This window comes from Symphalangus syndactylus, chromosome 7, assembly GCF_028878055.3.
Source record: "Symphalangus syndactylus isolate Jambi chromosome 7, NHGRI_mSymSyn1-v2.1_pri, whole genome shotgun sequence".
Lineage (NCBI taxonomy): Eukaryota > Metazoa > Chordata > Mammalia > Primates > Hylobatidae > Symphalangus > Symphalangus syndactylus.
In genome coordinates, this window is record NC_072429.2 from 9,518,948 (window position 1) to 9,531,054 (window position 12,107).

Sequence of the window (12,107 nt, forward strand, 5' to 3'; positions counted from 1 at the left end):
CAGTGCAGCTAGAGGGGGAGGGTGAGGAGGAGGTCAGGTCAGAGAGGCGGGTGGCAGCCCAGGCTCGAAGGAGTCTGGACTGTGATCTGGGCAGAATGGGGGGACTCTTGCGGGATTTGAAGCACAAAAGTGATGTGGTCTGATTCATGATTTTCAAAGATCTCCGTGGCCACAATTAGGAAGTAGAGGTCGTGGCTGGGCGCGGTGGCTCACACCTATAATCCTAGCACTTTGGGAGGCTGAGGCAGGTGGATCACCTGAGGTCAGGAGTTCAAAACCAGCCTGGCCAACATGGCAAAACCCTGTCTCTATTAAAAATACAAAACAAAAAATTAGCTAGGCATGGTGGTGGGCGCATATAATCCCAGCTACTGGGGAGGCTGAGGCAGGAGAATCACTTAAACCCAGGGGGCAGAGGTTACAGTGAGCTGAGATCATGCAACTTCACTCCAGCCTGGGCGAAAGAGTGAAACTCCATCTCAGAAAAAAAAAAAAGGAGGTAGAGTTGGTGTGTACAGGAGCCCAGGAGCAGAGTTCTTCCCAAAGAAGCCTCCAGCTCTGTAGGGCGCTGTTTGAAACCCATGGCTATACGCCGTAGAGAGCACGTGGGATGTGTGAGCGCGCAGTGGCACAGTGAGGCTGGGCTCTAGAATGATCCCTCAGCCTAGTTCCGAGGGGCTCCGAAAATCAGAAGCCAGCTCAGGTGGTGGAGACGCTGTGTGGGGAGGGGAGGAGGGAGATCCTCTCTGCCGCCCCGCACCCCCAGCTGCCTTCCACCCGCAGCTGTGGTGGGAAGGACAGGGGAACCCTGTCCCCATTAGTGCACAGCTGAGGACACTGAAGCTCAGGGGGGCAGTGACGGACAAGGGATAGGAGGAGCTGGATTTGAGCTCGTAGGTGACGAGTCCCTCCCTGCAGACCCTGCCCGTGGGCAGCGTGGTGTTCTCCGTGCTGGCCGTGGATAAAGACATGGGGTCTGCAGGCATGGTCGTGTACTCCATAGAGAAGGTGAGTGTGAACGGGGCCCTGACCGCCTTTGTGACCGCCAGGGGGCAGCATCTCCACAGACAACCCACAGGGCCTGAACGTTGGGGTGGGGACATTGGTCCCGCCTTGGCCCAGCCCTGGTCCCCAAACCGTCCTCTGGCCACCAGCCCTCCTCCCTGGAAACCTCGCCTTTTCCACTTGCCTAAAGATGGTGCCTGCTGCAGACCAGACCCTTCTTCCCGCCCGCCTGCTCCCAGGTCTTGTCCAAGTTCCACAGACAATAAGGAGTGTGTAAACCCATTTCTCATGGAAACAGACTTGCTGTTGATAGCACCATTTACTGAGCACCAACCGCGTGCCTGGCACATACCATACAGTCGCCCCTTGTTATCCGTGGGGACTTGGCTCCAGGATCCCTGAGGACACCAAAATCCATGGCTGCTCAAGTCCCTGACATGCAATGGGGTAGTATTTGCATGTAACCTAGACACAACCTCCTGTGTGCTTTCAATCACCTCTAGGTTACCTCCCATACCAATGCAATGCAAATACTCTGTAAATATAGCATGTTATGTTATATTGTTTAGGGAAGCATGGCAAGGGAAAAAGTTTGTACACCTTCAGTACAGACGCAACCATTGTGAGCATAGCTACAGTTCTGATCTGTGTCTGCTCAAATCTGTGGATGTGGAACCTACAGAGATGGAGGGCCGACTGCATCTTATTGGATCCTCCTTTCAACCCACTGAGGGTTGTCACCAGCCCCATTTCCTGGAGCTGGAAACTGAGGCTCAGAGAGGTCACGTGACCTGGTGCCAATGGCGTGACTGGTCAGTGGCAGAGCTGGGGCCTTCCCTGCGTTGCTCAGAGCGGGGTCCTTGGGGCAGGGCTGTCCCTAGGGAGGCTGACCCAAGTCTGCTCTGCCCCAGGTCATCCCTAGCACTGGGGACAGCGAGCATCTCTTCCGGATCCTGGCCAATGGCTCCATCATCCTCAATGGCAGCCTCAGCTACAACAACAAGAGCGCTTTCTACCAGCTGCAGCTGAAGGCCTGTGTGAGTGGGGGTGCTGGCGGGTGGGCCTAGGACCCACGGCGCTGGCTCACGGGCGGCCATCCCCCTGCAGGACTTGGGCGGCATGTACAACAACAGCTTCACCATCCAGTGCTCCCTGCCTGTCTTCCTGTCCATCTCCGTGGTGGACCAGCCTGACCTTGACCCCCAGTTTGTCAGGGAGTTTTACTCGGCCTCTGTGGCTGAGGATGCAGCCAAGGTGCACGGGGGACCTGTGGGGTGTGGGTGGAAGCGGGAGGTGGGGGAAGTTTGAGGAGCACTGACCAGGCCCCATTCCAGGGAACCTCGGTGCTGACGGTGGAGGCTGTGGATGGCGACAAAGGCATCAATGACCCTGTGATCTACAGCATCTCCTGTGAGAACGGGGTGTCCCCAGGCCAGGGCTGGGCTGGGGCCGGGGTGGGGTCTCCGTCAGAGCCCCTGGAGGTAATGGGGTTGGGGCTCCGTCAGAGCCACTGGAGCAGCTGTTCCAGCTGTTCTGCCTGTCTCCTTGCCAGCCTCCACGCGGCCCGGCTGGTTTGACATCGGGGCAGATGGGGTGATCAGGGTCAACGGCTCCCTGGACCGTGAACAGCTGCTGGAGGAGGATGAGGAGGTGCAGCTGCAGGTCACGGTGAGCAAAAGCCCCACCACCCCTGTCAGAACACTGCTCTCTAACCTCTGGCCTTTGATCTCTCTCTCAGCACTGGCTCTCTGACCTCTGCCCTCTGCTCTGTGCCTCAGGCCACCGAGACACACCTCAACATCTACGGGCAGGAGGCCAAGGTGAGCATCTGGGTGACAGTGAGAGTGATGGACGTCAATGACCACAAACCTGAGTTTTACAACTGCAGCCTCCCAGCCTGCACCTTCACCCTCGAAGAGGCCCAAGTGAACTTCACTGGCTACGTGGACGAGCATGCCTCCCCCCGCATCCCCATCAATGGCCTCACCATGGTGGTCTACGACCCGGACAAGGCAGGCATGGTGGCGTGGGTGTGGCTGGGGGTGGCTGGGGGAGGCCAGTGGGAGCCTGGATCGAGTGACAGTGTCATGTGGTGCTGGGTGGCAGTGCTGGTGGTGCAGGGTGTGATGGCGGAGAATGGGGGTGCTGGGTGCTCTCTGGAAACCTGCGTTGGTAAGCAGTGTCATCCTCTGGGCGATCCGTGTGGGGCTGAATAGAAGGCCATGCTGAGTGGAGGCTGATGTTGAACGTCAGATGATGCTGAGTAGAACATCATTGTCCGTGGTGATGGGTGGCTGGCGAGGTCTCCTGGCACTGGGCGGCCATGATTTGGGTAGTCCTGGGAACTGCGGGAGGCTGAGCAGTGTTGGGACAAGTGGTCCGAGGGTGTGAGGTGGGAGGTTGCTCTTTTTTTGTTGTTGTTTTTTTGAGACGGAGTTTCGCTCTGTCACCCAGGCTGGAGTGCAGTGGCCCAATCTTGGCTCACTGCAACCTCTGCCTCCCAGGTTGAAGTGATTCTCCTGCCTCAGCCTCCCAAGTAGCTGTGATTACAGGCTTGCACCACCTCGCCCAGCTAATTTTTGTGTTTTTAGTAGAGATGGGGTTTCACCATGTTGGCCAGGCTGGTCTTGAACTCCTGACCTCAAGTGATCCACCCACCTTGGCCTCCCAAAGTGCTGGGATTACAGGTGTGAGCCACTGTGCCCAGCCATGGGAGGGCACTCTTAAGTGGAGGCTGCAGTGAGAGGCGGGTAACATGGTGGCACTGGAGGATGAGTAACTCTGGAGGGTGTGTGGTGTTAGGTGATACTGAGGGGGTGGGAATGTTGCGTGGAGGACAGCGTCGGGCAGGGTTAGGTTGGCCAGAAGGGTGGCACTGGCCAGTGGGGTGACGTAGGGTGTGAGTGGTGTTTGGTGTTGCTGTGGGGGTTGGGGGTGGGGGATGTGAAGGGTGGGTGGGAGGGACAGTTGACTGGAGTGAGGGGTGTGTGTCCAGGCTCCAGCCCAGGCCTGGGACCCACAGTGCCTAGGGAGCTGTCTTCTACGGAGCCCACATTTGCAGGGACTGGTGACCAGCCCAGCCTCCTGCACCCTCTCTCGCGGTCTTTTGAGAGCCCCCTTCCATGGGACCTCATCAGGCGGGGCGTCCAGAGATAGGAGCCTGGGGACTGGGGGAAGATGCAGGTGGGCAGAGCAGGGGGACAGGTCCCTGCTAGACAGCCCACCTTTACAGGGCAGCAATGGCACCTTCCTGTTGTCACTGGCGGGCCCCGACGCAGAAGCCTTCAGCGTCTCCCCGGAGCGGGCAGCGGGCTCAGCCTCCGTTCAGGTGCTGGTGAGAGTGTCCGCGCTGGTGGACTACGAGAGGCAGACGGTGATGGCGGTGCAGGTGAGGGCTGCTCTGGGGTGCCGGGGGCAGAAGCCGAGGGGCACTTGGGCTCCACAGCTGCTGCCTCCTCCCCTGCCCCCAGGTTGTGGCCACAGACTCCGTCAGCCAGAACTTCTCCATCGCCATGGTGACCATCCACCTTAGAGACATTAATGACCACAGGCCCACATTTCCCCAGAGCTTGTACGTCCTCACGGTGCCGGAGCACAGCGCCACCGGCTCTGTGGTCACCGACAGCATCCACGTGAGTGATGTGGACACAGTGGGGCTCTGGGGTCCCAGCAAGCGGGCATGCATGTGTGAGTGTGAGAGTGTGTGTGAGTGTGTGTATGTGTGAGATGGGGGTGGCCACGAGTGAATCTGAGTGTGCTGAGGATTCTCCCTTGGTGTCAGGAAGCACAACAGCTCTGTCCCCACCAGTTGCATGGGTGGCGGTGCGTGCATCGCCTCCACACAGCACCCTGCCGTGTCTCTGCCTCACAGGCCACGGACCCAGACACGGGCGCGTGGGGCCAAATTACCTACAGCCTGCTCCCCGGAAATGGGTAAGGGCTCAGGGTGGGCCGTGGGCAAGTGGGTGAGCAGGGCCCAGGCCCACCTCTCTGCCTCTCTGCTGAGATAGAATAGCTGGGGAAGACCGAAGGCACTCAGTTACATTTCAATTTCAGATAAACAAGGAATGATTTTTTAAAATGATGAATATGTTGCATAGACTGCATGGGATATGCTGAAATATTTGTTGTTGTATATCTGAAATTCACGCTGAAATGGGCATCCTGTGTCTCTATTTGCTGAACCTGGCCCCTCTGAGCAGGGCAGACCTCTTCCAAGTGGATCCCGTCTCAGGGACGGTGACGGTGAGGAACGGTGAGCTGCTGGACCGGGAGAGCCAGGCCGTGTACTACCTGACGCTGCAAGCCACAGACGGCGGGAACCTGTCCTCCTCCACCACACTGCAGATCCACCTGCTGGACATCAACGACAACGCGCCCGTGGTTAGCGGCTCCTACAACATCTTCGTCCAGGAGGAGGAGGGCAATGTCTCCGTGACCATCCAGGTGTGAGCCTGCCTGGACCTGGTGGGTGAGGCTGGGGGAGGGGACCAAGCCTGCTCTGTGGGCATGCTGGCCCCGGGTAAAGTCGGGGCTCCGCCGTGTGGCTCTGAGACAGTCATTCAGAGTCTCTGTTTCTTCTCAGGAAATGAAGAAAATTATAGCCTTACTCTCAGGGTCATTGGGGAATAATTTAATGACTTGTGTGAGGAGCTCAGCACGGGGCCTGCCACAGAGCAATCCCTCAAAAACATACACTTCTTTTTTATTTACCCACCTGCCCCACTCCAAAAAGGACTTGAGGTGGCTTAGATAAATAGTAAGATTAAAATATGAAGGAAATAAGAAAAAAGAGAAAATAAAGATGGCATTCGTTAAAGGGCACAAAGGTAAAATTAGAACCCAGGGCTACAGAATTGCTTGGAGTGAGCTGCAAATTCTTTTTTTTTTTTTTTTTTTTTTTGAGACGGAGTCTTGCTCTGTCGCCCAGGCTGGAGTGCAGTGGCGCGATCTCGGCTCACTGCAAGCTCCGCCTCCCAGGTTCACGCCATTCTCCTGCCTCAGCCTCTCCGAGTAGCTGGGACTACAGGCGCCCGCCACCACGCCCGGCTAATTTTTTGTATTTTTAGTAGAGACGGGGTTTCACCATGGTCTCAATCTCCTGACCTCGTGATCCGCCCGCCTCGGCCTCCCAAAGTGCTGGGATTACAAGCGTGAGCCACCGCGCCCGGCGAGCTGCAAATTCTGATCTGAGCTTCATGGTGGCCAAAGCAAAAAGGGAAATGAGATCAGTGGCCAGATTCACAGAGTTCATGAGATAAAAACCCACTTGTGGCTCCAGAGAAACACCAGGGAGGAGATTCCTCCCTCGTCCTGAGGAGTTCGGAAGCTTTGCCCCTGAGGCATCTTGTGAGAAGTGAGAAACCAGGTCCTCAGAGTGACAATCTGGTGGCCACAGAGTCCTCCCATCTTCCCAGGACTGTGTAGTTTCCAGAGCGTGTTCCTATCCCTGATCTCTTGACCAGCTTTTGAAGCAGGTGGTCTAATAGTTTCCATTTCGCAGGAGACAACAGGCTCAGAAAGGTTAAGTGATTTTCTGTGGTTACACAGCCAGTAAATGATGGCGCTGGGGCTGCAGCCCAGACCTCTCTGGCCCTGAAGCCTTGGCCTTTCCTCCTTCCTGCTTGGCACTTCTCCCCTGGTCTGTGAGCTCCTTGGGGCAGGAGCATTTCCGTTCGGCTGATGTAACTGTGGTGCCCAGCGTGAGCCCCAGGAAGCACTTGATGAATTAACTGGCCTGAGTTCAGGGCACCAAGGCATGAGCAGACAGGATCAGGCTTCTGGAAAAAACAAAAACATCTCCAGCTGCTTTCAAAGGATACATGTAATAAACAAGTTCCCAGCAGAATGAAATGGAGGAGCTGAAGGTGGAGACCCGCTGGGAGGAAGGAAAGAATTGGTTGAGTCAGAGTGGTCCCACTCTGGATTCAAGGCCACGTTTGCTGAGCACTTACCCAGTCTTTGGCTGGGCCCTGGGTCCTCAGAGATGAGCCCACCACCATTCCTGCCCCAAGCAGCTCCCAGTTAGGAAGAGGGCGTCAGACAGTCACCCAGCGGTGTCACCTGTGCTATGTTGAGGCCCAGAGAAAGCGCCAACCTGGCCTGGAGTCAGGCAGGGAAGGTGTGGGGGGCATCGGGGTGAGGGAACAGAACCTGCAAAGGCCTGGCAGCACAGAGGAACCCGCTGTGTTATCCACGCTAGTTCACCCCAAAGACAAACCAAGCATGCCTTCAGGGCCCTGGCAGGGCAGGAACACACACACACACAAACACACACACACACTGACACACACACACACACACTCACACATGCACTCACAGACATACAAAGTGGGTGAAGAATCAGCTATTTAAAACATATAGCACTGACGGCCGGGCATGTTGGCTCACACCTGTAATCCCAGCACTTTGGGAGGCCGAGGTGGGTGGATCACTTGAGGTCAGGAGTTCGAAACCAGCCTGGCCAACATAGCGAAACCCCATCTCTACTAAAATTACAAAAATTAGCTGGGTGTGGTGGTGCATGCCTGTAATCCCAGCTACTTGGGAGGCTGAGGCAGGAGAATCACTTGAATCCAGGAATTGGAAGCTGCAGTGAGCTGAGATCATGCCACTGCACTCCACTCTGGGCAACAGAGCGAGACTCCACCTCGAAAAAAAAAAAAGGAAAAAAAAAGAGAAAACAAAACAAAATAAAATAAAACAAAAGAAAGGCCAGACATGGTGGCTCATGCCTGTATGTAATCCCAGCACTTTGGGAAGCTGAGGCGGGTAGATCATCTGAGGTTAGGAGTTCAAGACCAGCCTGGCCAACATGGTGAAACCCCATCTCTACTAAAAAATACAAAAAATTAGCCTGGTATGGTGGCGGGTGCCTGTAATCCCAGCTACTTAGGAGGCTGAGGCAGAAGAATTGCTTGAACCCAGGAGGAGGAGTTTGCAGGGAGCAAGAGAGATCGCACCATTGCACTCCAGCCTGGGCAACAAGAGCGAAACTGTATGAAAGAAAAAAGAAAAAAGAAAAAATATGTATATAGCACTGAGATAGTCATTATGAGAAAATGAGAATCTTGCTGGACTTCACACTTATGAGTTTAAAACTTTCTTTGAATGTCTACAATTTCCTGCCCCCCTGTGTCCCTTCCTGCTAGAATAACAGTAGCAAAAGGGCCTGTCTTGATGACGGCTCTATCCTTTCTTTGCACCTGGAACGGAGCTGGGCACACGGGTCCACAGTGGCCGTTTGTGAGATGAAAGAATGGCCTCAGCGCTGAAGATCTCAGAAGCTCTTGCAAACTGCTGACCTGAGCCTCTTAGATGGGAAACTGGGGCTGGGAGATGGGCCCACTGGCTCCAGGCCTGATTACTGCCTGCGTGGGCCAGTGCTGGAGAGGAGGGTCCGGCTGCATTGGAGGGGCTGGGGGCTGGGAATGCCGATGGCCGATGGCCAACCCTCGCTTACCTGCACAGGCCCACGACAATGATGAGCCGGGCACCAACAACAGCCGTCTGCTCTTCAGCCTGCTGCCTGGCCCCTACAGCCACAACTTCTCCTTGGACCCTGACACAGGGCTCCTCAGAAACCTGGGGCCCCTGGACAGAGAGGCCATCGACCCCGCCCTGGGGGGCCGCATTGTGCTGACAGTACTTGTATCCGACTGCGGTGAGCCTGTCCTCAGCACCAAGGTCAACGTCACCATCACTGTGGAGGTAAGGCCTGGCTTAGCCAGGATGGGCCCGGGGGGTTCCCAAGCCGATGGCCAGCCCCTCCAGCTTGAGTCACACTTCTGCCCTCTGCAGCCAGCCTGCCTGTGTTACAATCCCACTCTCTGGTATGGCCCCAGGCAATTACTCAACCTCCCTAGGCACTCAGGCTCCTTGTCTATAAAATGGGAGTGAAAAAGGTTAAAGATTAAGTGAGTTAATGAATGGAAAGTGCTTGGTAGAGTGCCTGACCTATAGACAGTATCAGTAAATATCAGCTCTAATTGTCACTCACAAAGTCCCACCTGAAACCCTCCTGTCTCCCTGCCACTATTGAAAAGCAAAGGGAACGGGTGAAAATCAGCATTGCTGGTGTCTACTGCACATCAGGGCATCCCCCAAGGTCGGGCTGGTTATTATCATTTTGTTTTTATTTATTTATCTTTCTTTTTCCTTTTTTTTTGTTTTGAGACGGCGTCTTTGTCCCCCAGGCTGGAGTGCAGTGGCGCAATCTCGGCTCACTGCAAGCTCCGCCTCCCGGGTTCACGCCATTCTCCTGCCTCAGCCTCCCGAGTAGCTGGGACAACAGGCGCCCGCCAACATGCCCGGCTAATTTTTTGTATTTTTAGTAGAGACGGGGTTTCACCGTGTTACCCAGGATGGTCTCGATCTCCTGACCTCGTGATCCGCCCGCCTCGGCCTCCCAAAGTGCTGGGATTACAGGCGTGAGCCACCGCGCCTGGCCGAATGTTTTTATTTATTTATCTATTGATTTATTTATTTTTGAGACAGGGTCTCCCTTTGTCACCCAGGCTGGAGTGCAATAGTGCCATCATGGCTCACTGCAGACTCAACCTCCCAGGCTCAAGCAATCCTCCTGCCTCAGCCTCCGGAGTAATTGGGACTGTAGGCACATGCCACCATGCCTGGTTAATTTTTTTGTTTTTATAGAGACGGGGTTTTTCCATGTTGCCCAGGCTGGTCTTGAACTCCCGAGCTCAAGCGATCCACCCGCCTTGGCCTCCTAAGTAGCTAAGACTAAAGATGCTTGCCACCATGCCTGGCTAATTTGGCTAATTTTTAAAATTTATTTTTCATAGAAACAGAGTCTCACTTTTGTCCAGGCCAATTTTGAACTGTTGGCCTCAAGCGATCCTCTCAACTCAGCCTCGCAAAATGCTGGGATTACAGGCAGACGTCACTGAGCCCGGCTTATTACCATTTTATTGATCGAGCAACCAAGGCAGGCCTGGGTGCGGTGGCTCATGCCAAAAACCTCGGTACTTTGGGAGGCCAAGGTGAGAGGATTGCTTGAGCCCAGGAGTTCGAGACTGGACTGGGCAACATAGTGAGACCCCATCTCTACAAAAATAAAAAATTAGCCAGGCATGGTGGCATGTACCTGAAGTCCCAGCTACTTGGAAGGCTGAGGCAGGTGGACCATTTCAGCCCAGGAGGTTGAGGCTGCAGTGAGCTATGATCATGCCACTGCAATCCAGCCTGTGAGACAGAGCAAGACCCTGTCTCAAAAAAAGAAACTGAGGCACAGAGAGGTTCAGTACCTTGCCTGGGGGTCACAAAATGGGGTTTTGACTCCAATCTGTCTGGTTCTAAAGCTGCCACCAGCCCACAAGGCACCTTCCTCTGGAACAGTATTGTAACAAATGTGCACCTCTGCCGTGTCTGTGATGTGGATGGCACCCCATAGGGTTGTGCAGTGCACAGCCTGCACCACTGCACATAGCAGCCCTGTGTCCCCTGGATTGGGATGTGCCATTTTCACACAAGGATCAGAGAGTGAGACCTCAGAAATCAAGAAACCAAAGCAGAATGAGGACTTGCTGGTTGTCCTTGGGGTGGGAGGGCTGCAAAGAGAGAACTTCATTTCCTGAGTGAACAGGTTTCTTCACCCCTGTGAGCAGTCCTCACAATTGCCCTATTAGTGGGGACTACTACCCCATTTTGCAGATGAGGACACTGAGGTCCAGAGAGGTCAAGGTCACACATGAGGCAGAGGTGGAGCAAGATGTGACTCAGTGCTCTTAGCCACTCCTGTGAGTTAGGGTGACCTTGAGAATGCAGCTGGTCTTGTGCGTGGAGCCAGTGATGTCATTTCTGGGAAATTAGCAGCAGAAAAGACATCTAGCTAAGGTGCAAGAATGTTGTCTTCCAAATGTTGATTCTAGGGTTATTCAGAAAAACAAACACCTGTTGGCTGGGCACGGTGGCTCACGCCTGTAATCCCAGCACTTTGGGAGGCCGAGGCGGGTGGATTACGAGGTCAGGAGATCGAGACCATCCTGGCTAACACGGTGAAACCCCATCTCTACTAAAAATACAAAAAATTAGCTGGGCATGTTGGTGGGCGCCTGTAGTCCCAGGTACTCGGGAGGCTGAGGCAGGAGAATGGCGTGAACCCAGGAGGCGGAGTTTGCAGTGAGCGGAGATGGCGCCACCGCACTCCAGCCTGGGCAACAGAGCCAGACTCCGTCTCAAAAAAAAAAAAAAAAAAAAAGAAAAACAAACACCTGTTATGTGACCCACAAACCCGGGAAGGGCTGGAGTGCTCAGGGCATCCCCCAAGCACATGCCAGTGTTAGGGGACACAGGGGAGGGTGGAGTCACCTCCAGGCTGTGACAGTAGTTGCAGGGCTCCAGCTGTGCCCAGTGGGCTAGGGCTGGCCACAGAGGTGACAGCCAAAAACAGCTGGTGTCTGAGGCAGGAGCAGGTCTAAGCTTCTGCAGGTCCCCGGAGCCCAGCTGTGACTGAGCACAGAGCTGGTGTCGTGGGCTCCGTTGTGTGCAGGAGGGACAGGGGTAGGAGGGGACAAGGGAAAGTGTGGGCCTTGGAGCCTTTGTGGACATGGTATTGGTGCCAACACAATAAATCCGAGAGATGGGAGTCAAGCTGGGCCAGGCAGGGCCGCAGGTGGGATCCCAGAACTGTGCTTCCAGAAAGCAGGGTCTAGAACAAGTTCTGAGCTGTGGTCAGAGAAACAGGAAGCAAGCAGGGCTTCCTGAGGATGGATATGGAAGATCAAGGTCCCACTGTAGGTCCCCGAACCCCAGGTGTGTGCCCTGGGCAAGTTCCCTCCTCTCAGAGCCTGTTTCCTCATCTGGGAAGTGGGCAGTGAGGTCTGAGGCACTAGCAGAGTCCGTGCCTCGCAGCACAGGGATTATTGGTTTCTCAGATTGGCCCTGGGGAGGGTGAGATGGGATCCCGGGGACTCAGACCTGTCTCTGCCTGCAGGACATCAATGATAACCTGCCCATCTTCAATCAGTCCAGCTACAACTTTACGGTGAAGGAGGAGGATCCAGGTACGTGCTCCCTGGGCCAGGAGAGACACTGGGGCTGGGGCCCAGTGTGGCTTTGTCAGGGTGGACATGGAGTTCCGA

At 55.1% G+C, this 12,107-nt stretch overlaps 1 protein-coding gene across 1 annotated transcript in view; it reads left to right on the forward strand.

The window, feature by feature from the left end:
• CDHR2 (cadherin related family member 2) overlaps positions 1-12,107 on the forward strand; it is a 47,898-nt gene that overhangs the window by 24,261 nt on the left and 11,530 nt on the right. Inside the window, exons 7-18 of the mRNA XM_055285075.2 lie at positions 919-1,008; positions 1,917-2,042; positions 2,113-2,259; positions 2,340-2,415; positions 2,558-2,673; positions 2,784-3,017; positions 4,238-4,393; positions 4,476-4,637; positions 4,877-4,938; positions 5,208-5,451; positions 8,476-8,715; positions 11,960-12,029. Coding sequence (XP_055141050.1) covers positions 919-1,008; positions 1,917-2,042; positions 2,113-2,259; positions 2,340-2,415; positions 2,558-2,673; positions 2,784-3,017; positions 4,238-4,393; positions 4,476-4,637; positions 4,877-4,938; positions 5,208-5,451; positions 8,476-8,715; positions 11,960-12,029 — 1,723 coding nt within the window. The remainder of the gene's footprint in view (positions 1-918; positions 1,009-1,916; positions 2,043-2,112; positions 2,260-2,339; positions 2,416-2,557; positions 2,674-2,783; positions 3,018-4,237; positions 4,394-4,475; positions 4,638-4,876; positions 4,939-5,207; positions 5,452-8,475; positions 8,716-11,959; positions 12,030-12,107) is intronic.